Raw genomic sequence first — 26,667 nt, forward strand, 5'->3', positions numbered from 1 at the left:
TTTCCTCGGAAAACCATGTCTCAAAAGGGCGAAATAATTCTTGCTAATAAATTGGCAAAGCCCTTCAATGATACTAAAAAATAAGCACACAATCGAACACAAGTGATGTTGCATATCGCTATCAAGATGTAGCTAGTATCTTGATATCAGCAATACCGGCAGAGTCATGCATCTCGAACTTAGCGTAATATCTAATTACTAAGTAGCATTGTGATATATCTACATGACTATCACCTTCATTCAATCACAGAATACGCTTGGGGTCAAAGTTTCGTGCAGCTTGGACCGTGTTCGGAGACGTGCGGACAAGGTTATGCTGTTTGGGGTCGGCAGTGCGTGACTAGCAGCGGACAAGTTGTCAATGCCTATTTTTGTGGTGGAGACGATGAGAGACAGAGTAGAACATGTGTGATGAAAGAATGCCCAGGTCGGTACTCTGTTAATTTTGAATGAGCGTGTGACCAAGTTTATAGGAACGGGAATTATGGTGGTGCTGCCCGTGATCGTTCGATATATTGCTGAATAAATATTAGGACAGTATACAATACACTATACCCTAACAGTATAATTCATTACGACGTCATAACGGTATGAATGACGTGAAAAGTCCAAATGTGCAACTTTTGTGCGACCACAAAGAATATAATGCCAGTTCTATCTCATCACAGAGAATCAGGCATTTTATCGACTACCTATTTACTTGCAATTTGTTACAATGATGTGAGTTGATCGCGACTTCACATACATGCCATTTCCACTCACGTGTGTAGCCTTGTATACTACTTGTTTCGTTTGCAGCGACACGACCAATCGAAGTTTCAAGGCTTCGTAAAATAGTATCGCAACTATAATTTTGGTTGTAAAATTTACTGTTCGTTGCAGGACCGCATCATGTCAGGGTTGTTCAATACTAACTTTTTTTCCGGATTCCAGCCATTCACTGATTAAATTGTCCGGTCACTCTAAAAAAACCTGCACACCAAATTTGGTTCAATTCGCAGAGCCAAATTATATTTTTAATTTATTAGGGAAAATTAAAAAATAAATTTCAAATTTTTCTGTCAACCCAATGAAATTATAGAGTTGTCTTCAGAAACGATGCAAAACAAATTTGACTCAATTCCAACTAGTAAAAGCGGAGTGATTTGAGTTCTTGGTCGATAATTATCGGATTATCCTCGATTGCTGGGGAAGGGTACCCAATAATCAAGATTTTTGGATACATTAAATCGCGCGCTGGTAAAAAAAAAAGATTTGAAAAAGTTGCATAAATTTTCAATAAATACTGCATAATTTATGTTAATTCACGAAATAATTTTGGGCCCCCTTCGAGCTCGCCCCCCTCCCCCCTAAAGTGAGGGGTTTGGGGTGTGGAACTTACGGTCCTGGATTTATACCGTGGTTTAGGTCTGAGAAAGGTTCTGGTTTCAAATACCACGGATCTATATTCACACCAGTACATCACGAGTTGTCCAAGTCTGCCGTTAAACACCGTTTGTGGTCTCATTTTACGCACTGATTTAATTGTTCTCACTACGTATTTAAGCTGTTGCGAAATGGGGGAAATGGTTTCCTGCCACTGAATGCGGCGCAACTTGCGGCCCTCGCGGTCTCCGGTTAGAACGCAGATATTGCTACATCAACGACGAGAGAACCGTCAGCACCGCTTGCGAGGGAGACAGCGAGAGAACAGAACGATGCGCGGCGCCGGATTGTCGTAAGATGTTGCGTTTTATTTGCTGGATGCATCGATGTAAATGGAATAATGTATTCATATTGAAACAAACCCGAATGGTTTCGGCCGGCAATCGCCAGGGTTAATCGTCAGCAACTAGCGGAGAATTGTGAAGAACATTGTATATCAACAATCGCATCACCAAATATGACCGACAAGAAAACTCGATGCTTCAGGCTTAACCCCCGTGTACTATATTTAGATTACACACGAACTCCTTCTATTGGCACAAACTAGGTTTGCATATTTGATAAAAGTTGCACAGAAATGGACGAGTGAGGGCACCTCTCTCTCATTTGTGTGCCTTGGAGCCTATTCCTTTATGAATCTATTCCAACCTAGTTTGTGCGAACAGAAAGAGTTCGTGTATAATCAAATATTAGTACATCGAGCCTAAGCCTTGATTATTTGAATTCGCATGCCGACTTTATATTTGGTGATACGATTGTTGATATACAATCTTCTTTCCAATTTTCCACTAGTTTCCGAAGATTACCCCTGACGTGTGTCAGCCGAAAATGTCCGGGCTCATCTCAATATGAATTCAATTGTATATCGAACTTTTGTACCTGCAAGAAGCTCATCAATCGAATTATAACTTCGCTAAAAACCTTCATCTTATCTCTATGTCGAGATTATTTCAGTTTTAATCACCCTCGTGATTTTACACAGCGACTGAATATTTCTGGACTGGCTACATCTCGGAACCTTGCCGCGCCGATTCGGCCGGGCGGTATTGCACCATCCAAACAATGAGGGAGAGATCGAAGAGATGTTACGAGTTTATCAACGGCAGCTACGTATACGTAAGTATTCGCGAGTGATCTCATCCCATAGGTATAGACGTAGGCGACCTACAATGGGTGGGAAGATGGCATTTTCTCGCATGTTGATAAGTAACCAGAGATATGGTCTGTAACGAAGTATACTTTTACTATTTCGGAGCACTCAAGCAGGTTTGACCTTCTAGCACTATACTTACTCGAGTAGTTATGTTTTAGGCTACCTCCACTATGCCACTATGCTTGAATAATTTTCAGGCAGGCTACTTTCTTTTATGGCTTGGATTTTGAAAAGCAGAAAGTGGTTTTGAGATAAGTTTACATCACTATTATGAATGAATCTGTAATCGACACCTCGTGAAATAGTTCCTTTATAACTGTAATGAAGCTGAATATATATTCATTTGTAGTGTCATTAGTAGGGCGATTTCATTTTGACCAAAAAAACGGAAGATTTTGACCTAAAAAAACTTAATTTCGACAAAATTTTGCCCTGATGTATGTAAATTAGACGTTTTTGCACATAATGTTAGAAATGTACTACTTATCATTTATTGTTGGAACTGTCTGTCCTTACGACGTCTTAGCCTGAAAAAAATGTTTGACTTGAAAACTGACAGATTTTTACACGAAAAAACTTTATATTAACGAAATCGGGACCTATGAAGAATTCCTGTAGTTACAACACGCGTTATGGTAGAAATAATTAAGATTCGGTGTAGTACAACGAAATATACTTTCCTGCATTCTCGGGTAGAAAGTGTCTGTCCTAACTAAGTAGAAAGAACGTTCAACAGCAGCACTGCAGCAGTGATTGGCTGTTAACGCTGAAGTTGTACAATGTCCATGCACTTCTGGTGACACGCCGTGTTGCTTCATTTTGACAAAGTTGACTACGTCGCAATTTTTCATCATGCGGTCCATGATATAAGAACCAATGCCCAATTGCCCATACAGTCTTGCTTCAGTTAGGATATTGCGGTACGTTGAGCATAACACTATGTCAACCTAGTTGTTTCATTTGGCCGTTTATGATTCACAATGAGTAGACAATGGGCCGTCTACAACGGTAGGCCTATCCATAAAGTAGGTAAAATGTCAAATGATAAGTTCACCGACAGTGCAAACGAAATGCAGGTTGCGAAGAATTTTTGGCTCTACTCCTATTCATACTTGAGTAGCAACTCTGACCACTTTGACCAGCTCTGCAGATCACCACATATCATCTTTATATCCTATATTTGTGTTTAACCCGATCAACGTTAAAATACTTTTTCCCTTTCACTGTACAATAAATGCGTGTCTCTGTACTCTCAGGTAAGCCCACAGTCACGATGTGGTCCACCGAGAAAGGAAACGATGCCTTGCAACCCGCAACAGTGCATGGAAGAGAATAGCGGTTATCAGTAGTAATGAGCATTCCGTGGCTTTTTCCATGATCTTTTCCTATTGAATGGATAATTATACTAATCAATATCAAGAGCAATTGCCGTTGGTGGTGAATTGTGATTTACCATTTACTGCCTCAACCGTTAATTGAATCAAGGTATAATGCGTGTGATATTGTTATCTGATGCTCTCCAATAAACGATATCATACCTAATTTCCGGGAACGTGCTGTCTTCCTATTTGACCGACAGATAATAAGCTGGTATCGAACAGGAAATAGATGAAATCCACATCAAGATGCTTGTTGCCAGACAATACCACAATAGCGGTAGTCAGTGGGATGTGGTTTAGGAATCCGAGCAAGTCAAATCAGCGGTTGTGCCCGCATTGGGACCGATCATTGATCACATACTTCATAGGCCTACCTGCTTCATATGACGGAATGCGAATGCTAGATAACAAGAGTGAGCAATCTGAGCATTGAGCAACAGCTCAATAGTTTCGTACGTCAATATACATAGCCTACTTACATATAGGCCAGGGGTCGCCAACTCAAAATAGTTCGTGGGCCACTTTTCAATATTCTTAGAGGCCGCGGGCCGCATGACTTCAATATCGAGATATAAATAGGCAACGCAGTTTAACAACCATGTTTTGGTAACTCTACGTCAGTACAACGCTGTGCTCTCTAACATGGGCGACGGGCATAGTTACCACAGAATAAATAATATTTTATTGAAGAAATACAAATACAAAAAAAATATCGTGATCATCAATTTCATTCTATTTTCAACTACGTGCTGCGCACGATACCTTACAAGACACTTCAGCAACTAAAACAGGAGTGACCTAACTTTTTGCTATTCACGGCTGCATTTCGATTACTTATGTAGCCTATGGCCGCATTCCAGTGCATAGTCGTAATGAGCTCTGGAGGCCAAATACCCACCCCACGTTAAACTGACCATGTCCATTGCCGGTGAATTCCGGACTAATCTATTTACTGATACCGGCTTACTGTGCGCACCGAAATCGTGTGTAGTCAATAGTCATGTTATGAACAGGGACAGGGGATCGTAGAATATAGTCGCGCCAAGCGCGAAAAATTTTTCATATTTATGAGTGAATCTCGTCATTATATTAGTATAGTTTCACATATTACTATCAAATATTTATGCGATCATATTCACCGGCAGAATTGATGCAAGGGGTGTCTTCGAAAATTTAGGGAAGTTAGTAATGCTGTGCTGCATCTTTGGGTGGGTCAATTGTTATTAGTCCCCATTGTTGAATGCTGTTATTTCTTGACCTCCCATCAGAAAAGATATTGGATTCGCTCAAACGTAGGCCTACCAGAAGCAAATTTCCTTGGTGATGAGGAGAACACGATTACAAATTGGTATTTCTTTACGGGGCGCATCATTTTCCACTGCTGTTCGCATCTGTACTCTGGGGATCAGATTACAAACGACACTGCTATATTAAACTCGAAAATCAACTCGCATTGAACCGCGCGTAGCGCAAAGAGAAATTTAAGAATAAATCAAACCTCTCATTCATGAGGGAGTCAATTCGTAGATTCAATTTGCACAATGCACATTGATGGCCGCCAACACATCCTAAGTGAATTAAGTGTCAACGGCCGCATGAATATCCTTCTACTACCTCAGATTCATCGCCATCCCTGGACTAAAGAATCGATATTGGGGTTAGCTAGACACGGTACTTGCTGGAAAACTATATCTCCTCGTAAAGCCCCATACACGAGAATTCCTTAACTACAAACCCATAATGCATTACGGTGGAAAAATTGTGAGAAGGTGATCAGACTGATCATCAGCGCTCCTGCGGTTGTTCCCCAGTATGCAAGAAGTACGGAAGACTACCAGTTACCACTAACTAATCTCAGTTCTAGAATCGATCCGTTTTTAGCTGAGCCCGATTGAGATCAGAATTCCGAGCCGACACCGGTATACCGCGTTCTTGTCTTAAAGGCCAATGTCTTCAGCTGATATCACAGTGCGACATGTTTCAACAAGAACTGAGTAAGGAACGAATACTCACAGTCCAGCGGGTGCATAATGTACTTCAAGAAGCACACGATTTCAGCGATTTCGCCATGTAACGAATGATCCTCATGAATAAATCGAACAGTAGGCCTACCGGTACTGAATACCCTCACTTGAAACAGTTGTGGTTGGTTGGGGCGACAACGTCACCGGACAGGCCGCCAAATATGGACATAATGTATCGGTCAGATCCTAGTTTCAGTAATATCTAAGCTTTGATGGTGAACTTGTCATACAGAACTTCGTGAATGAATTGAACAAACGGATATGCCAATGATATTGATATTACATTTCGGATCTTGCGACGGCTGCAATATTTCCACTTTGTCAAGAATAATGTGTTATTCAAAGTCTCAGCGATAGCGATATCAGCGATTTCCTTTGTATTGTGTATTTCAGAGAGCATCTTACGCATGCCTTGTGTTGCGAGAAAGGCCAAAAAAGGTGACGTCAGTAGAATATCAAATTTAATGCTAGCATTAAACCCAAACTCGACACCGCGCGCAATTTGAGTCATGCATCGCTAGGGGCGATCCGGAGATATGATTATGGAATCGTTAGGTAATTTTAGGCTTACATCACATCCACCGCGTGCTATTTCGAAAATTAGTCCCGAGAGGTCGCAGCAGCAAAGCCCGGCGATGCGGTCGGCGTTTCCAAGTTTTGCACGACATGCAATTTCATAATACCAGTGGAAAGATACGCGGAAAGGTGTTCAGAAAACATCTGGTTTCGACACCGTCAGCGAATAATTTCCATCTAATCATATCGTCGACGAACTTGAAGTAGTTCCGTGCTGAATGCAGCCATTGTAGCACATCTAATTCATTTGTAACCCCACTGTTGCAATTTGTAGAATGAAACTCAACATTTTGTGTCGAATATCATAAACTAGCTTGCATATAGGCTATCTAGGCCTACGCGCAGTGTTATGCTTAATATACCCCTTAAATAGATATATATCATAGATATTCGCTGACTGCAACTTGTTACGTTCAATATATAACTGTAGAATTCTGTACGTTATGTATCGTGGATCCAAATCACAGTCAAAGATCACAGGAAATGAAATACATCATGCCATAACGTGAACTTATGATAGATAAGAAATACCCAAGAATCGTGTGATTGTTATCAACGTGAAGCAAGCAAAGATAAACGTGATAATATACCTGGATTCACACAAGCTTTCACACCTCAGTCTTTAAATTAAGTGAAGCGACTGGTACGTAGTTTGGAAAAATCACTGTATGATACGGTGAATATACAAGGCGCGTGCCAAGCAAACAAGTACAACGCTATTGAACGCGTGTACATAAGCTGCGTAAGGCTTGTGTTATCGTAATCTAATATCTCGATGATTAAATCAGTTTAGGTATATCAAATTATCATGTATGACTATCAATAACTTTCATATGAAATAGTGATAATGAAACTCAATATGCGCAGAGAAATCAGTAGTATGTATTCGTGTGACTTGAAAAGGGAAACCGCCTTGATTTCTTGTATGACATTGATATTGATATTACTCATGCTGTTCGCTATGAGGTCACGAACAGGTGGTCTTGATTAATACCTCGATCCTATTTTGAGAGGAATATACCTAAATAAGGGCTTAGAGAAATATCAGGATTAAGGTTATGGTTAGGTTTAGTTCGGGGTTATAAAGTCACATATGCTCAATTGCTCAAGTGTCGTTGGCTAAAGTATCGCTTGTCGATTGGCGGTTTTCATTGTACCGCATGCTCCAGTGTCGCATAACCATTCCAACAGTTGTAACATGCCATTTTATCACGAAAAATCACGAAAACCCAGCTGGCATTCATTTGCTAATCACTGCTATACAATGGATAACTCATTCAAGGTATGAGACGCCGGATTACAGCTAAAATCAAAACATACCTCATTGTCGGACTGCAACGGGTCGCGAACGTGAGAAATAATATGTCAACTACTTTACATGCTTCCACTTGGGATGCCAAAACCGTGGTCATAGGTTTCTTTTCCGGCATTTCAAACTATATTCTCTGAATCCATATTATATCTTCCGCGGTATATACCTTCCTCAGCAAATGCGACCCGATTACATTTGACGCAATAAAACGCGAATTATCGTCGAAATTCGACACGTCCATAATTGAAATTGTGTAATGTGTTTTGGCGATGGAAGTCGCTTTTTCGACAAACAAACATGAACTCAAACAATTGAAATCGAGGTTTATCGTGTTTTAAATTGAAAAATCGACAGTTTATTTCCCAACTATTGGCAGGGTCGTTGGAAGTTTGGCCTTTCTCAATTTTCCCGAATTCCGGATGGCAATTTACGTTAACAAGCAGTTGAGATTCGCAACGAAACAGCTTATGCACTTGGCATTGTTTTCAAGAGCCCGTATAAGCGTATACCATGCTGTTTGGTATCCGATGCATATGTGATTGCACTGTTACAGAACTGGGTAAGATCGAGCATATCGCCGGGTCATTTGAATACGAGCCGAATATTCGAGTGCAGATCTATGATGATAGTAATAATGATATGTAAAGATCACATATTATAGTTTTTTTTTGAGGCCACAAGGAATATAAGGCCAGTTGCAGGGTTACACGCCGTCACAAAATTTTGTTTTTCTTGACAATCACTGTATTTTATAGCGATTTTTGCTCACTAACATACAGAAATGTCGTTTCGACAAACACACGCAAGTGCAACATGTTTTGCAGGTGGAATTACGACCGACCGAAGTTTCCAGCAATAGCAATAGGAATGTCTCCGACTCATAATACACAATGTATATTAGATATACACGATCTGTGCATACTGCATATGCAAACTATGAATGCTCCCATGTTGGGACGAAGTATATTCTTCGTTGATAAAATAACTCCTAGCGCGAAAGGCGTTTAATTTCGTTACTTGAAAAATCGACTCTAACTATTCAACTCCAATCATTACAATTGATACTGCCCTCGGAATCGCGTACTCGAATTGTACGTGGTCCAAGCATGTTAACATTTAACAACATTCCTTAAAACTCCATATTTTGTCACCCGATACTTGCCAGCCGTGCGTCACGTACGGAATGACGAATGCGCATCAAACATATTCGTTATTGTGTCATTTTCGTCTTTTCAACGGGCAACTATACGATGCGGGCCAGAGGTTATCGAAGTATTTCTTTACGTCACGTTTCCGGCTCGCATATACCGCACTGCTCCTGGCTAACCACCGCAAAATGATAGCCGACATGATACGGAAGACATTTCCTTTGATTACGCGTAGATACAACAGTGACTCAACGGGGTAATAGGAAAATTGCTCGCTTGCTACATAAATTAATAATAATAATTTGCCATCAACTTCCCGATAAACGCATCGGTAAAAAGCGCGTCTATAGTGGGAATATAGGGAAGTCTTTTGTAAAATTCGGCAGCGTAGATTCTACAGCGCGAATCCATAAATACTTCCAATTAAAATTGTAATAAACCGCTTCAACAGTCGCTCATTCAAAAGCATTGCAGAATGCTCGGTAAAATTACGATTTCCGCGGCAACCCGTGAAATTAAAACGTCCTGTCCCGGCCGCAAGAATTAGAAAATCATCAATTAGAACTTGATCTATTGAAGATTTAAAAATAAATCGAGATTAGTCATTAAATACGTGATTATTGAGCGAGAACAAAAGGATATACTGACGGGGGATGATTGTCGCTGAAATAATATATATAATATTTTATATACTGCATTATACAGTGACGTGCGGTGAGGTTCACGACCCATTACAGTCATATTTACAAATTTATATACCCAAAATGGCAATTTATTCAGTCACCGACTTGTTTTCTTGTCACATTAGAACTCTCAACGCGTCGGCTACGAATGAAGGTACGGTAAATACAATATCCACAATTGAAGCTATATAGGTATGGATGGAAAATACTTAACAGATATATCAACAAGGGAAAGTATTTGCTCTGTACTACATGTTGACCGTCACAACTACACGACTACACTATACGCTGTAGGTTTGCGAAGTCGATAACGCATTGTGCAACTTCGCCGGGATTGTAGGATAGCTAGCTAACAGTATAGGTGCGATATTAGCATTCGATTCACAGCAGTTAATATTGCAAATTCGAAGCTGTTTATGAACAATTGCGCTATCACAGGTGGACTTGACCAGTATATGTGCCTCACCCGTGCCTCTCCACTTCTTTCGTGATATATCTTTTAAACAATAAATGCGTAAATTATGTGACTATGTATGTTAAAATGTTTGAAAATTAGTCATTCAGGAACATCGACGGAAAATACGCATCACTAATATGGTGTTATAATCATTGAATGTGTCACAATTTTCTTTTAGTCATATTGGCGACAGGCGAGGCATTGCCTCATTTGCCTCACTTGTCGACTGTGTTTTCTATTCTTTGTAAGACAGAACGCCGTGGAATTCACATATAGATTAGTACTTTGTATTAGCATGCCGACAGATTAACAAATTCAACACGAATTGACATTTAATCTCAGTTGTAAAAAAAATTCGGATCTGGTGAGTAACGAATATACTTTTTCAGAGTATCCAAGTAGGTTTGACCTCAAAGGGTCATTATATATTAGGCTACTTATACTTAGACATAACAGTTTTCAGTTTTTTAGGCAAAGAGGCCCCGAATACCTACCTTTTTTCGTAATCATTGCTTCTACTTCTATTTGAGTGGAGCTTTACGACATTATACCTACACTCTATATTTGAGTAACAGCGATGGTTGTATATCATCAGGGTTATCAAATGCCCTCCTTTTTCGGGAAATCGAAAATGTCCTCCGATCACACCTAACTGTCCTACTTTTTGGCAATCCGTCCTCCTTTATAGCTTTGACAGCCAGGAGGACAGGCTGAACTAAAAAACGCCATAAATGACGCGAAATCTGTAAACGGGACGTTCGAGCGGGTCATTCGGGAGTAGCTCTGAAAAATGACACACAACAAGATGTGTCCGGTAATCTCACTTTTATGATTTGTAAAAAGTGTGTTCCTTTCCGAATTTCAAAGTATGGGAACCCTAAAATCATGCTTTGCTAGGCTACATGAGTTGGTGGACGTGTATAGGCCCCAATAGCATCAAGGGCTAAAGTAACGACGTCTTATTCCTATTTGTGTGTGAATACCAATATTTTAGAATCGTCTGCAATCGTTTGTAATTATCAACGGAAATGATTACATCAAAATCGAATGCTCCTCACTTTCCAATTGTTTGAAGCAGCGCGTCCAGGTGGTGGTATTTACGTACATCTACGTTATATTCTAACAACCAGTTGTATTTATGTTCCCGCTAAAATTAGGAATCATGGATTTTCACAGCACCCATCGAAAGTCGGTGATATCTTTCTGACAGATAGCGATCGTTTGCGATCAGGTATATTCTTATCTAAAAAGTATTCGTCACTTCCGCTAACTTATTCTTGAGAAAATGTTGCCCGCAGGGCAAGGCACTTAGGGCTCGACGAGTGTACAAATACAGCTCCGCTAAGCACTGATAGTCAGTTCATGGCGGGATCGACCGTGAATATGAGGTGACATCCCATGTTCGCAAATCCTGTTGCAACTAAAGTACTCTGAGGGGAGCTACAGTATAACCGCAGAAATAGTCCGGGAATGCGGTGCTGTGAGCCCGTGAGAAATCGTAGTAACCAGTCATCCTTTGACTGGTTTCCAAACAACAGCGGCATCTACATTGGCTCATCCGAATTTGAATTGACAATAAAACTGATCTTTCTATCGTTCTTGAGTTATATCGACTTATACCAACTGATACCGATTCAATCAAAGGAGCTAACTGTTAAAACCTTTATTCTATAGTTCACATTCGGTGGACTGATCGCGCACTTGAATCAAACTAGATCTTCTCTCTTTACGATGTAGGCTACTTGTTTAATCATCAATGGTACGCCGTGAAACATCATGAGATGGCAAATTCATCCCACCAGCGCTGACGATATATAATGTCGAAACCTCAAGTCGTGTTAATGACACCGAGTCTCTTCCGAAATCACCAAAGTTCGTTACCGATTGAAGATACACATACTTCAGTTAGTCCCTATTCCCGATAAATCATCGATATTGCATTTGCGTATAACGCGAATAGTCAAACGTGAATGTGTACAATTCTGTGAAATTTATCTTCTAAAAAGTAATTCTGAGACCACTATCGTGTATTTATAGTTATATTTTTTAAGTAACATATAGGCGTGTATAGAAAACATCTGGCCATGCAGTGCCGAGCCAAGTGGTTATCCGCTTGCTTTTTACTGGGAGTATTAGGTAAGTGATTGTAATGGACTGAAATGTATAGATTTTTTTTCTTGCTAAAGTATATTGGCAATCCTTGTATCAAAATTTTCCCGCCCATGATGTTGAGCACTCAGCCGTTACATGTGATACGCATTGTCGTCTTGTTGATATACAATGTACTTTCCAATTCTCTATTAGTTACTGACGATTACCCCTGACGAGTGTCAGCCGGAAATATTTGGGTTCATTTCAATATGAATATACTATTCAACTGTATATTGAAGTTCTGCATCGGCAAGAACTTTTGTACTTACAAATTGCTGCCTTCTTCAAACAGAAGAAACCCTTTCGGGCCAGTCGTTTCGTGATTTACCGTAAGGCACGGGCCTGTAATAGTATTGACTGCACTTTTCAGTAACGCAGTCGAGGAGCGAACAATGCACAGGAGACGGAAGAACCGTTATCCAATGCGGAGCAACAGACGTATCCACTGAGGCAGCGTGCAGTATCCAGCGGCAAGGCGGTGTCGCATGTTGTTTCAACTCATCTGCCAACGCTAATCCGAAGTGCCGTTTGGATGCTGAAAAAGCCCTTCAAAACAACATCGGTAAGTAAAGATACCTTTAGTACAGTAGGCTCAAACTACTCTCTGTAACTCTCTGTGCAAGAAGGTGTCTCATTCCCGTAGTTCTACATACTATATAATATATCAATAGCATATATTCATTATGTAGAATTGGTCCTGAATTTGATAATATTCCCCCTAAAGTGATATGCGCTCGGCGCCATAATTCATCGGGAACGAAACAGCGAACTCCAAAAATATGTGTTATATCCCTCAAGTCAAAACTGCTGCTGATTCAAAATATCACTTCTGCACACTGAAATGTGCGGACATTTTGTGGTCAATTAGATATAAACTTACACTCCTACACCAAACCAACTTCCAATACATCACACCACAATGACATCTACAGAAAGAGAACCAGCAGGCTTACAACCTCGCCGAGAGTCATGCTAGGGTTGATCAGGCGACGTCTTTTTAAATACATTCTCATCGTGCTGAGAGGACTTCACCATTCCAATGACCGTTTCAGGCTCGTTCCAGGATGGGGCTAGCAAATTTGAAAGTTTTGTGCAGCAAAAGGGCACATTTGAGAAAGACAAGAAAGAAGATCTGGTCAAGGCCGTCAATGAGGTACCGGGCGCAGATTCCGAAGAAGTGAAAAGAGAGGTAATTTGTGTATTCAATTGTTATGTCACAGCAATTATCATAATCATCATAAGCCTGCGGACTCGCGCATAGCTCATGCAGTGTCGTTTATCGCATAATAAGGGTTAATAATAGCCTATGACAGTAACTTTGTAATGTTCATTCGCTTTTTGATTCGGTAATGTTCTCAGTTCTTGGAAATCTTCGTTCAAACGCGCTAGCCTGGGCTACACCAAGCTCGGCCCGTTTCGCACAACTCAGTTCTCTTGTAACATTTTCAGGAAGACCAGAAGCAGGATTAGAATTAAAATTAAAGCAAAGGAACATTTTCCAAATTAGAGTCGAATTAGATTACCGGCATGTCGCTCTAATGAGTCTAAATCAGGGGTGGCCAACCTGCGGCGGTAGAAGAAAATTTGTGCGGCCGTCAACAAGCAATTCAATTAGTATGTGTTGGCGGCCGCCGAGATACAAATTTAATATACAAATTAACTCCCGATTTTAACTAATGTTGCAACTTTGTTCGCGGTGCGCGCGATTCAATGCGACTCAATTTTTGGACTTTAATATAGTAGCTAGCGCCCTTTGCAATCTGAGCCCCACAGTATACAGACGCGACCACTAGATGAAAATAGTGCGCCCCATATAGAAATACCGACTTGGAAACTTGTGCTCCTCACGAAAGAAATTTCTTTCAGGTACGTTTGGGCGATTTCCATATATTTCAACTATACCAACAATCCCGATAGGTGGTCAAGAAATAACAGTATGCAACTAATGACTTGATTTATCACATTATGCTGAGAAATGATAAATATTTGATAATAATATGTCAAACTACTAATATTGATGACGAAATTCATTCGCGACCATAACGAATCCCAATGTCTATTCATAGCATGACCAATCGCGATTTCGGTGCGTATGGTAAGCCGATATTTAAAAGTAGATTAGTCTGGAGTTCATCGGAAATGGACATGTGAATGAATAAAATGAATTAAATCATAACCTGGTCACCGTAAATCTAAATTTTTCGAGTGCAATAACTCCACTTTCACTGGTTAGGCAAATTGGGTGAGCATCGTTTCTATAAACAACCTAACAGTTTCATGGGGTGAACAGAAAATTTGGATTTTTTTTCTTTATTTTTATATAATAAATAAAAAACTTTCTTCTCTTGTAGTAATGCGGCTACGGGGTTGGAATTGAACGAAATTTGGCGTGCAGCATTTAATTAGGTATCCTAACAATTTCATCAAGTAGCCAGTACAATTTGAAAAAAAAGTCATTGTTGAAGACCCCCGATGTGCAGTTTAACATGAATATTTGGCACCCAGATAGTTCAACGACTGTGACTTGGAATGTGACCGTAGGTCCCCCTGTATTATACTCACTTACATCTAGTTTTCCAGGTCTGCTGTAGCATCACAAGTAATGGGGCTGAGTTCGAATCCGAATCGAGTATTAATTCTAATGATTCGATTCGAGTAGGCAAAGTTGAGTTTTTCAAGTACTGAAATTTTACCCCCTTGCTATTATAAGAGTTAGTTTACCGATCATAATTATAGTTTCGATACTATTTTCCACCGCGGAAGAGCGGCGAGATAGCGTAGTGGCATAATCCACAGCTGCAACACCAATGGGTTGCTGTTTCGAGTCCGACCGAGGTCGACTCCAGGATTCCTACCGAAGTGTTGGAGGTTTATCTATAGAAAATTGGACTGGTGTAGAAGACTACTCGGCAAACACCATGAATACTACAAACAACGACAACATCCACTGCGGAAGGCTGTAAACCAGGGCTGGCCAACCTTTTTGGCCAAAGGGCCACATTCGATGGACGAACTATTACGCGGGCCACTAGCCGCGCCATGCGCGAAAATTTTTCCAGTTCATAGGTCAATAATATTGTCACTTGACTATATTGCGAGCCTGCTGTATATCGCTGGGCGCAGTTTGCAATGACTGGACTATTCGTCGCCTGGACATATCGATATCGAAAGCTTCGACCAACATGCATCAATCATTTTGTGCCTAGGTTTCATCGTCGACGGTCTTTCTGCTAGCGCAAACGCAAGGTCGCATATGTTGAACGACACTTTGTCTCGTAATCGCGAATATAATTAGACTCAATCTGATAAATTAGGCGTTCTTTCATATTCACAAAGGGTTAACAATATTTAGAGCAAGAAATCGAGAGACAACATGTTGCGCGAAACGTGAAGAAAACTTTTACTTTTGATAGATCTATCTCAAGCGTCTATGCGTCGGAACTGATATTTTGGTCATCACATCTCAAGTGTTGCGGCAAGACTAATCAAATTTTTGGTTGGCCTTGCAAGTTCACAATCTGTGTAATCCATTCTGTATTATATTACTAATTTCGGAAATTACCTCGCGAGCCACTCAAAACCTTCTAGCGGGCCACATGTGGCCCGCGGGCCACGGGTTGGCCGGCCCTGCTGTAAACCTATTGGGCGTTTCGCAGTGTAAGAAACATGTAGTAGGCTACAAAGCTATACGCGTTAGTGAAATGGCATATCTGTAAAGTAATGATCAAACCACAACATTATCACAAAGTGCAATGCAATAGGTAGCCTATTTCGAAATATACCACATACTCTTTAATGTGCTATAGAACAGGCACTATACTCTTTTGTGTTGCATAAAAGGCAAATATTTGACTTTTCCACATCATGTATGTTGTTGTGGCGTCACAATGGGTGAAACTCGCCTCGCCCAAGTCACAAGCCTCATCGGCTTCGCTGTGAAAATTCTAATCATTATTACATCGCAGCTGGGCCAAAGCGTTGACCCAAACTTCAACGCCGAGGCAGGACAAAGAAGTTTGTCGTTTTCGTTTGCGGCACTTGCGCTTGGAGGAGGCAGCGGTTTTCTGCAATCCTCCCTATTTCCGGAATGTCCAGTACACGTCAAGTACTGCTACAGGTTAGCGCCTATTCACAATTATGTCATGCTTTATATATACTAAAGATTCTCAAACATATATATCCCATATCAGCCACTGTTAAAAGGTGATGTGAACGTTTACAGGGTAGCTTGCGGTGGACGTTACGACTACGCGAAGCAGAACGATCCCACGCAGTGTATGTCAGATCCTACGTGCTGTTACGATTACAAGCTTGCCTTTATGAGGTCGATTTTGGGGGAAGGCTTCATGCAAGGAACACCAACATGTTATTTCGGAGCAACTTCTAACCAATGGAAGTAAGTCTACTACGTTACGGTATGGTCCAATCGACGTTTTCGGACATATGTACGCATGAGTCCTGACAGCTCAGGTTCTTTGCCGAAATATCATTGCATCTAATTACACATTCTGACGGATATCATGGCGGCTATCGCGATGTAACCTCTAAACTAGACAATAATTTGGGCCCCACCGATATCGGAATTTTGAGCCTATGCCGATAAAAATCGATAACTAGCGCCTCCACCGATTAACCCGTTATCTACAGCCGATATTCAAAAGATTTGGCATGTAGCTTAAGGAATATTTCCAAAACTTTATAGCATTCCAGTGAAAACCCTTCTTGCGCTCAAAACTATAATGACGAAATGTTCACTGTCATTGTGCGAGGCAGATCCATTTAAAAGTGTTTGGATTATGTAGACAAAAAGATCTTCTCAATAACTTACAAATTTCCCACTGGTTTTAATTGTGGTTTGTAATGGTTTATTTTCAAATTGCGCTTACCGTACATTTCAAAGTATATTATTGTTGCCACTGTTACAATGCGGACTTCATGGCATGTAGCATAATTATGATTGTTACGTCATACTTACCTTTTTGGTTTTACTTTCAAGTCTGTTTTAATCCCTTTGGTGTGACGTTAACTCTTGAAAAGGGGCACCCGAAAAGTTCAATAAATATTTTATTGCAATGGATGTTGTATTGAAAACATATACATATACATACATATAGGGCAAAATTCGACTGAGATACACTAAATCAGCACTGAAGTAACGGCGGCTATTTAGGGAGCTGAGCTGACCTTTTCTTGTCAGCCGACCACGAAGTGGGCAAAATTTACCATTTTTTCAGGATTTTCCTCCGATATTGCAAGTCTGAAAATCTTGTAAGGAGTCCTCTTTTCAGATTTCCAAAATATGGTAACCCTATTATAGCTGCCCCCGTATTTCGCGTGCTAAACTGGGTGCACTGTGCCGGCTACACGCTTATAATTGTTAGTCATATGAGACCCATGTCACGTGAATCTCGCGATCAATTTGAATACGTTTTGATACAAATTCCTACGTTCAGATACATTACGAAATATTTCTTGCCGTGGACGCCCTGGAAGGGAGCCTTCATCCTTCAAGTATTCGAGTCTATTTTCGACACGTCCGCCTACAATTCTGTCGGACAATTCGCATGTTCCATCACCGGCCTCCGAAAAGCGTATCCTGGTGAGTAATGTATTCATGTTCAATTCGCATGATGTAAATAAGGTTGATTCTTGGATGTAGAATTGTAGACGGTAGGAGATGTAGTATTTTGCAGTGTCGTAAAGTGAATTTCGATATCTATACACCAGTTAGTCTTAATAGGGACAGTCTCATGCAGGGGCTCTACTGAAGGCCAAGACACGCACCCGACTTGTACATACGATTTGTGATAACACACTAGTCTTGTCCATGATCGGTAGCGCGCAATTAGGCGTGGTAAATAATGGAATTGTGAATGTTTTAGTGGTAAGACTTGTGCATTGGCGTACGCAGGGGAATTTGGGGTTCTATCTCCCATATTTATTACCTCATTTGCAATCAAGCAACTGGTACCACGGGTTATTAAGGCTTAAAACCACTGCTATACATCGTAACGCTGAGACACTTGGCGGCTTTTATTCCATTCACGTTCAAATTTTAGTCGGATCGAAATCCAAGCTGGAATGCAGTCTTGTGAGCGGTTGCTGGGACGAGGATTTGCCTGTCGGTTCGCAATGTTACATGGCATCCAGCTTCGCTCAAAATCTCTTCGGCGGTCTTGGTATCCAAGCGGAAGTCTACCCGTCGTTATACACCCAAGATGTATCTGAAACGCAATGTTCGGCCAATGTACGTGAAGTATTTTTGTTCTCGTGGTCCTTAATCTAAAATATTGATGTTTATTTTAGTGGTTTGACTTCGGACCTAAAGCTTACAGAAGAATGCCGTGCGGAATCGGACCAGCACCGGACGATTTGTTGACGAAACTGTCCTGGTGCCCGATCACAGACTGTTGTCTCAATTATGCCTCGCTGGTCTCTGGGGATTTTGCTTTGTTGTCCGCTTTAAGCGGTGGTTCGGGTGGCTTAGGTGGGTTATCGGGTCTTTCAGGCGGTTTGCTAGGAGGTGGACTATTCGGCAGTGTTCCAGGTCTAGGCGGCGCGCTAGGCGGACTAGGAGGCGCGCTCGGTGGACTTGGCGGTGCGACAGGGGGCATCCCGGGTCTCGGGTTGGGAGGAATCGGAGGTCTCGGTGGTTTGATCCCTGGATTGGGCGGCGGAAGCAGTTCGAACACTCTTCTCGTGTACCTGCTCCAAGGGCTTCAGGGCGGAGACACGGATTTGTCCGATTTGTTCTGCCCGTACAAGAATATCTTCGCGGGATCTTCGTCGTCGTTATTTCCCGACTTGTCTGAATACACGGACGGCTGCTGCGAGATTCCGGATTGTTATCACAAAAAGAAGGTACACAATGCCAACACTCGACACTGTTCAAAATCTCGTACGGAAGTCGATTTCGTAATTTGCTTGGTCATTACAACGCGGTGTATTGACGAAAGCCAGAATAAGACCATTAACGCGTAAAATTAACGAAATGTAAATGCATTAGTAATGTTGTAAAGACTAATTATCCAGTAAGCTGCTATTACGAATGCAAAACCAAATTCTAAATACTGATCATCCAGTAGATTGCTTTTACAAATGCAAAAGTAGATCTGAAATACTGATTATCCCGGAAATTGCTTGTACAAATTTGATCAATATTTTTTACCGTCCAAAAGCAAGTAAAATTAATTTTAGCGTGCACCTTTATACTATCTCAACAGACATATAACCGACACTACAAATTTACTGGTATAATTTGGGTAGATTTACAAATATTTCCAAGAGTAATGTATACCGATATCCCGATATCAGTTGGTGATACGATTGCTGATGTACAATACGTTTTTCAATATAATCCTAGCACTAAATATTTCCTGGATTCCGTTTAAATCTCGATTATTTTTTACGGCACAGAGTCATGGAGGATTTACACCAAATCCAGTGGCAGTAAGCTGGGGCCAATGGTCGGATTGCTCCAGTTTTTGTGGGCAAGGAACGCGCACTAGAGATTGCTTCGCCGGCAACACCAAGGTCGCGGCTGCGAATTGCGGTGGAGGCCCGGCTTCCGAACCATGCACCGGACTGAATTGCCCGACTATCGGACCGCCACAGCCAGGTAATATTCCGGTCATTTTGCGCGTGGGATTCTCGTATACAGCCGTGGGATTCTTGTATCTCAATTGTATTTTTTTCAAGTTTACGCGCAGTGGGGTGTATGGGGGCAATGCTCGGAGACATGTGGACCCGGACAGAGAACACGACGATGCTATTACAACGGCCAAGAAACAGCCCCCGCTAATTGTGGTGGTGGCCCAGCAAGCCAGCAATGCTTCATTGTAGCATGTCCAACTCCCCCTCCAGGTATCAAAATTAGGTTAATCAGTCAAAATGCGAACCTATACTTATATCTCAAAAAAGACACGCCGTTGGATTGTATCCGTGCCTGTACGAAAGACTGAATCAAATCGAACCCACAGATATGGTCTCTTTCTGACACACAGCCACTCATGATGTCGGTGATTGCCCTACACATAAGCATGCGACACAATGAACAACGACAGATGGAATTGTGACATCATCATCCTAAAACCAACCGTAGCCCTAACTTTGAGCCCATATGTTTAAGTGTAGCATGCTCATGTGTACAGGGACCACTGTCGGCATTTACCCCTAAGGCTTGTACTCTATGCAAGATTACATTTGAATAATATTCTTTCATCCATCCGTTAGTTAAGTTACCTTGAGAGATGTACTATGTGAACCAAATCATTGTTACCATGTACTACCGGTGTAAACAGTATGTTACATCCAATGATTTTTGTCTAGTATCTGCGCAGTGGAGTCAATGGGGGCCTTGCGGCGCCAGCTGTGGCTCTGGCACGCAGTCGCGATCTTGTCTTTACGCCGGCCAGCCAACTGCTCCTTCTGCTTGCGGTTTCGGACAAACAACGCAACAATGCTACGCGGGCCCATGTCCTACAAATCCTCCTCCAGGTTGGCAGTGACTTATTTCTTGACTCTTTCGGCTGATGCCATGTTGTCCACATATTATGCCCTCCCAAGGCCTATTACATACACGAATATCCTTTCCAAAATTCCGACTTTCACAACGCATCACAAAGCAGAACATTGTGATCATTCCAGCGAAGGAAGGTCAACATTTATATCTGCGTATCTGAAACACATTCCATGTATTTGCAGTTTCTCCTTAGTATACACTTATACAGTAGAGACATATGCGGGTGTATGACTGGAACCGCAAACACTAGACTCAATATCACATCCTTCCCATGCCAAACACGGTCATATTTCTGTTATAGTCGCCCAATGGGGTCTATGGGGACCTTGCCAGGTTTCCTGCGGCAGCGGACAGAGAACACGATCCTGTCTATACGCCGGTCAACCTACCTCACCGGCCAATTGCGGTGCGTCGGGGCAGGACACGCAGCAATGTTATGCGGGCCCGTGTCCAACAGCACCCCCACCAGGTCTGAAGTAGTTATGAATGGTTATGATGGTATCGAAATCATAACTAAGCTATATCTTTCGTAACGATATGGATATAATACCCGAGTATTGAAAATAATCCGTACGCGCTATACGTGATACAAAGTCGTGTTAATACCATCGAAACGTTTCCAAATGATGCTAAAAAAGAACTTGGCCACCCCTGACCACAGTAAAACTTTTATGAGATGAGGTCACTGCATGTGTGAAAAATAACTATGCCATCGGACAGATCAATATCCGACACAAGACTGGGTCCAAGTCAAAATCAACTCATGCTCCTTATTTAGAAGCTATAGAGACTGACTAATTCGTGACTTAACGTCGACTTGATAGACCCTGTCACTTGTTTACCAATCTTTTAATCGTAGTGTCCATTGTCCAATGATCATTGTCTATAAACTCTTCTAATGTTGCAATTAGTCTTTCTCCCTATTGCATATTGCTCCGCCACCACGCTAAATCCATCATGTTTTCCTAAAGTGCAAGGCAACTGGGGAGGATGGCAACCAGTCGGCGGATGCACCAAAACTTGTGGAGGCGGCACACAAAGCTGGGAGCGGCCTTGCTTATCAAATGGCGTGCAAGTCAGTTCGTCTCTTTGTGCACACACTGGAAGCGTTGGTACAGCCCAAGCAACCTGCGGCACACCGCCCTGTATAGTTCTACGTAAGTACTGCGGTATTTTTCAGTATAAATTCAAGGCCTGGAGTTAAACACCATATTTCAGCGAATATTGTGTGCGTCAATGCAGAATGTGGTGTGTCAGTCTAAATCGAAGGCGTGCATCGCACATTGACACATACAATATTGGCGGAACACATAAAATTGGCCAAAATGTGGTGTCTAACTCCACGCCTTGAATTTTGAGTGGCTCAATTGCCCGTTTTGCGTTATTCCGGAACCGATGTTCGCTAACCATTGATCTATACATCTATGCAGCACCTCCAGGCTCCTGGACCACGTGGCGAGATGAAACAACTTGCGGTGCATCGTGCGGCTCAAGCACCAGCAAGCGTCAAAGGCGATCTTGCGTCACTGCGGGGGGAGCTCCGGCTAACACATGTCCCGGATCATCAACGCGAGACATACCGTGTCCTTTTGTTCCTTGCAGTAAGTTCAGTGATGCATGTCATGTAACGACTCTCGCCCTAGTATCTATGATCTTCCAGCACTGTAATCCGAGATTGGACAATTATAAATTAGAATTAGAATTATAGCTACACAGTTTTTTTCCAAATTAGATTTCAATTGGATTTCTTAAATTCGTGAAAACTTGGAAATTGAATCTCCAGTTCATATCAAGTCAGAGTAAATTTTCATAAAAAAGAGAATGGCGAATGTCTCTCGTTTCGTATTATCCAGGTCTCTCGTAGCATTTATGGCATTCGGAAATTATCATATTATGATACTACTACTACACTGGTTACGCCGTTGTTACGCATACGAGAACTCACGAGTTTAACTCCCGCTGTCTGCCCCGCAGCTCCTACAGGCTCGTGGACCGCATGGACAGACGAAACAAGTTGCGGCGGAGAGTGCGGCGCATACAGAGTGAAAACCCAGCAAAGATCATGCCTAACTCCGACTGGAGCTCCAGCGACCAATTGCCAAGGGCAATCACAGAGAGTTGTGGCGTGCCCCAATGTTCCTTGCAGTAAGTTCAGACGTACATGAAAAGGATGTGACACTAAAATTCGTGACTTTGTTATGATTTCATCACAATCATATATACTGCTTTAAACTAATACAAACGCACAACATTGAACTTGCAAATTATAATATTCTGACACTACCAGACAGCCACTGTAGGCTTAATAGACTAGGCTAGTCCAAGTCGTTTTGATTCTTTCCTTCTTTTCCTTGGACCGCCATCTTGTGGTGATTTGAATGGATGACATAATAATAAACCTATGATGACCGTAGCACAGTGTTTTCTTAATATATTCAAATATTTTCCTTTATTTTGGCCACGGGGATAAAGATGCCCGTTACACGTCATGTAAACAAACTGTAGTGCGAATATTTTGTAGTGCTTTCTGACCAATGTGAAGGTCTATCACGACTTGACAGAAATGTCGTTCATACCTACGAGCAGCCTTGTGTCACGTGTTTTTCGATGCTGAACTACGGCTAGCTGAGGTTTCGAGGCTCCAACGGTGTCTATACAATATTGGAACTATATTTTTCGTGAGAAAATACTCTTACTGCGATATAGAGGAGTATACAATACATGTTGTTAGTAGCTAATTGTGCTTCCGTTGTTGTTTCGCTTGCAGTCTTCCATTAGCCATTTTGAACATGATAACTTCTACTTATGCTTATGCTTACTGCTTATGTTAGCATACGAAATCACGCCTTATTCATTTGTAAATTGGGTGTCATTTGTCACGCAGCAGTCATCGAAACAATGTTTACTTTCCCCGCATTCCGATGGATAGGATACATGCCTACTTCGCACCTGAATTCCTTTAACGCCCTCTCGTGTTTTCAGGTCAAGGATACCACTGGTCTGGATGGACGCAGGCAAATTGTCAGTACAGCGGCTCATCTTGCATGAGGAAACGAGTTAGATATTGTTACACCCTGAGCAACGGCGTTTATACAGAGGTGCGAAGTGATTTGTTTCTTTTGTGTCATCGCGCATGCTTTTACTTAAAATGGTGCAGCAGTGTTGGAAAACCGGAAAACAATCAGCTTTTCTAAATTACATTACTATTAGAATTACTGAATTCGAAAAGGCAATGCAACAAAAATCGAGTTCAGGTCGAATAATTCTGAGTTCGTTTCCATAGGCACGAGAATGGGTTATGTCCGTATACCAAGCTTGGCTCGTGTCGCACTATACATTTCTCCTGTAACATTCCAGAAAAACGAGAAATTAGATTAGAATTAGCGCATACTCACATTTAACAAATTAAGTTACAGGCATTTTGCCATAATTAGGCCAATTAGACAACTAGAATTATCTAGCGTCGCATTCCTCGATCCTCTCTCCCTGACTAAGCCAATTGCAAAAAGCACTCTGCCCCGTCAAATGCTAGTCTACGGCGCCATTTCCTTAGGAAAGTCACAACTCACAATATCACATCACATCCATGCTAAAATGTTTGAATCTCCAAGCATCTTCACCTTGGCTACCCCCGCTGCTTGAAGTCCATATGAGATTACTAGGGACATTGTCGCATACTGACGTGACATATCTGTTTTAGGTTTTCCCCCAGAGCAGCTGCGATTTAACGACAGAGAAAACAGAAACCTGTCAACCTTGGGAGTGTTCTACTCAGGGATAAAGTCTTCGCTGTCATGTCGCGAGGGGTCTCTATCGCCGACATTTACAATTTTAACTAAGTTATTTCTTTATGTTGAAATTTCGCGATATTTCAGTCGCATCCTGATATCGAATTATAATGAAGTAAGGTGACTATGATCGCATTTACACCGTCCAGTATTTGCTTGGTAAAAAAATAAACTTGACAATACAAATGGACTCGTGCTATACGTGCGATTGAGCTCTCAGAAGCGCAGAAAGATACACCTACACAGGCAGGTTAGCAGCATTACAACCAGTCGTACCTGATCACATGCCTCATCGATTTACAGTCGTGAACATAATTAAAGTTACAAGTGGTTATTTCACTGCTTTTTGTTACCCTTGTACAAAAAGATGCTACCATTTCCAAGACAGGTTTCTGTACCAAGCCCTCGCAACGTATACAGGTGCCGAGCGGCGTAGGCAGTGTTGGGATCAAGTCGCTATGACTTCGAGTCACAAGTCACTTCGAGTCATTCCACATTTTATCTCGAGTCAAGTCAAATCATCTGGTTTTGAAGGTGACTCGAGTCAAATGAAGTCACTCGATATTTAGAGGTGACTCTAGGCAAGTCGATTCAAGTCACGAGTCAAGTCACGAAGTCAAGTCTAATTTTGAGGCATGATTAAAGCCTCGCAAGATGATTGAAGTAGTGATTGATGTTTTATTAATTGTGAATCGAGTAACGAATATCGAATTAACTAAAATTCAAACAGCGGTACATGGCTCACATACACTACGCCACGTCGGTACCTGTCCCCAATATAGGTTATAGCAGGAGTCGCCAACTCGAGCCACTTTTCAAATTTCGTAGAGGCAGCGGGCCGAATGAATTTATTATCGAGATAAAAATAGGCCACACGGTTCTAAGACTTTACGTCTGTACAATGCTGGGTTCTCAAAAATGGACGACGGGCTTGGTCAGTACAAAATAAAAAATATTTTGTTAAAAATTATAACGATCATCACTTTCATTCTATCGTCAACTATGAGCTGCGCACGATACCTAACAATACTTTTCAGCGACTAAAGAATCGATATTGGGGTTAGACCAGTGGTTCCCAACGTGGGCGATATCGCCCCCCAGGGGGCGATTTGGCGATCTAGGGGGGCGAAAATGACGAAGGGGGCGACAGGGGGGCGAAAATGGACAAAGGGGGCGACGGGGGGCGAAAATAGCGAAGGGGGCGATAGGGGGGCGATGACGCGTAAAACGGCTGACCTTTTTTTTTTTTTTTTTTTTTTTTTAGTCATCCACCTAGCAATGCGGAGCGAAAAAACGTTATTTTCAGCTCTGAGCGGAGAAAGATGCCCTTTTTTTTTTTTTTTTTTTTAGTCAACCCGCCGGTGATTACAGTCTGTATGCCCAATTATCGGTGCACAAAATTTGGGGGGCGATGATCGGTGTTGACCTTCAAAAGGGGGCGATGGGTCGAAAAAGGTTGGGAACCACTGGGTTAGACAGTAGATAACTAACCTACGGATAGATGCGCATCACGTGATTCACGGTCGAGTGATGCTACAGTCGCATATTTGTTGTCGCTTCATAGCATGAAACGGCATCGTAATTGCTAATCCAACTCGAGCGCTCAAATTCATTAACGTTGATATTATTCGAAAGCTACAGTCGCGCTGATTCTGATAATATACATTAAATTTTCATCAAGGCAATGGAACCACCCCGAAATAGCCTTCAGAATTACGATACCGAAGTGTTGGAGGTTTACCTAGGCTCCTCCTCGCCACCTCATCCGCGTAAGCGGTGTCTTACAAAATGCCTAGAGGTGGGTCGTGCTATAAGTCGGCAGTTACTGAAAATAATGAAGAATATCGGCCTGGTGTAAATGACCATAGTAGTCGTCAAACACCATGAATACCACAAAACAAACAAACATTATTATAATATTTCTTGCGATGATTGTTATCTGGTTCGCTAATCTAAGTGGGTAAATATTGTAATAGCTTACTATGAGTTCTACTATACATAAGGTAAACAGGGACCAAATTCCAGTCCGATCGTCTATGTTGAATCTGTT

General features: G+C 41.7%; 1 protein-coding gene across 6 annotated transcripts in view; it reads left to right on the top strand.

The window, feature by feature from the left end:
• LOC145455240 (uncharacterized) overlaps window positions 1-24,803 on the top strand; it is a 158,244-nt gene extending 133,441 nt beyond the window's left edge. The window contains exons 2-19 of one of the 6 annotated variants that reach the window (XM_080333187.1): window positions 12,195-12,293; window positions 12,679-12,870; window positions 13,361-13,497; window positions 16,274-16,425; window positions 16,531-16,704; window positions 17,762-17,907; window positions 18,368-18,555; window positions 18,615-18,795; window positions 18,856-19,169; window positions 19,725-19,926; window positions 20,007-20,171; window positions 20,637-20,804; window positions 21,131-21,298; window positions 21,801-21,986; window positions 22,260-22,430; window positions 22,804-22,974; window positions 23,812-23,927; window positions 24,530-24,803. In XM_080333187.1, the coding sequence (XP_080189313.1) occupies window positions 12,242-12,293; window positions 12,679-12,870; window positions 13,361-13,497; window positions 16,274-16,425; window positions 16,531-16,704; window positions 17,762-17,907; window positions 18,368-18,555; window positions 18,615-18,795; window positions 18,856-19,169; window positions 19,725-19,926; window positions 20,007-20,171; window positions 20,637-20,804; window positions 21,131-21,298; window positions 21,801-21,986; window positions 22,260-22,430; window positions 22,804-22,974; window positions 23,812-23,927; window positions 24,530-24,610 (2,964 nt within the window). In that variant the 5' untranslated portion in view covers window positions 12,195-12,241 and the 3' untranslated portion in view covers window positions 24,611-24,803. Of the gene's footprint in view, window positions 1-12,192; window positions 12,294-12,678; window positions 12,871-13,360; window positions 13,498-16,273; window positions 16,426-16,530; window positions 16,705-17,761; window positions 17,908-18,367; window positions 18,556-18,614; window positions 19,170-19,724; window positions 19,927-20,006; window positions 20,172-20,636; window positions 20,805-21,130; window positions 21,299-21,800; window positions 21,987-22,259; window positions 22,431-22,803; window positions 22,975-23,811; window positions 23,928-24,529 lie in introns of all 6 variants that reach the window. The other 5 variants (XM_080333186.1, XM_080333185.1, XM_080333189.1 and 2 more) reach the window with 5 other exon arrangements.
• Window positions 24,804-26,667: the final 1,864 nt, after the last annotated feature.

This window comes from Botryllus schlosseri, chromosome 14 (genome assembly GCF_051294905.1).
Source record: "Botryllus schlosseri isolate E-star chromosome 14, Bs_hap1, whole genome shotgun sequence".
Lineage (NCBI taxonomy): Eukaryota > Metazoa > Chordata > Ascidiacea > Stolidobranchia > Styelidae > Botryllus > Botryllus schlosseri.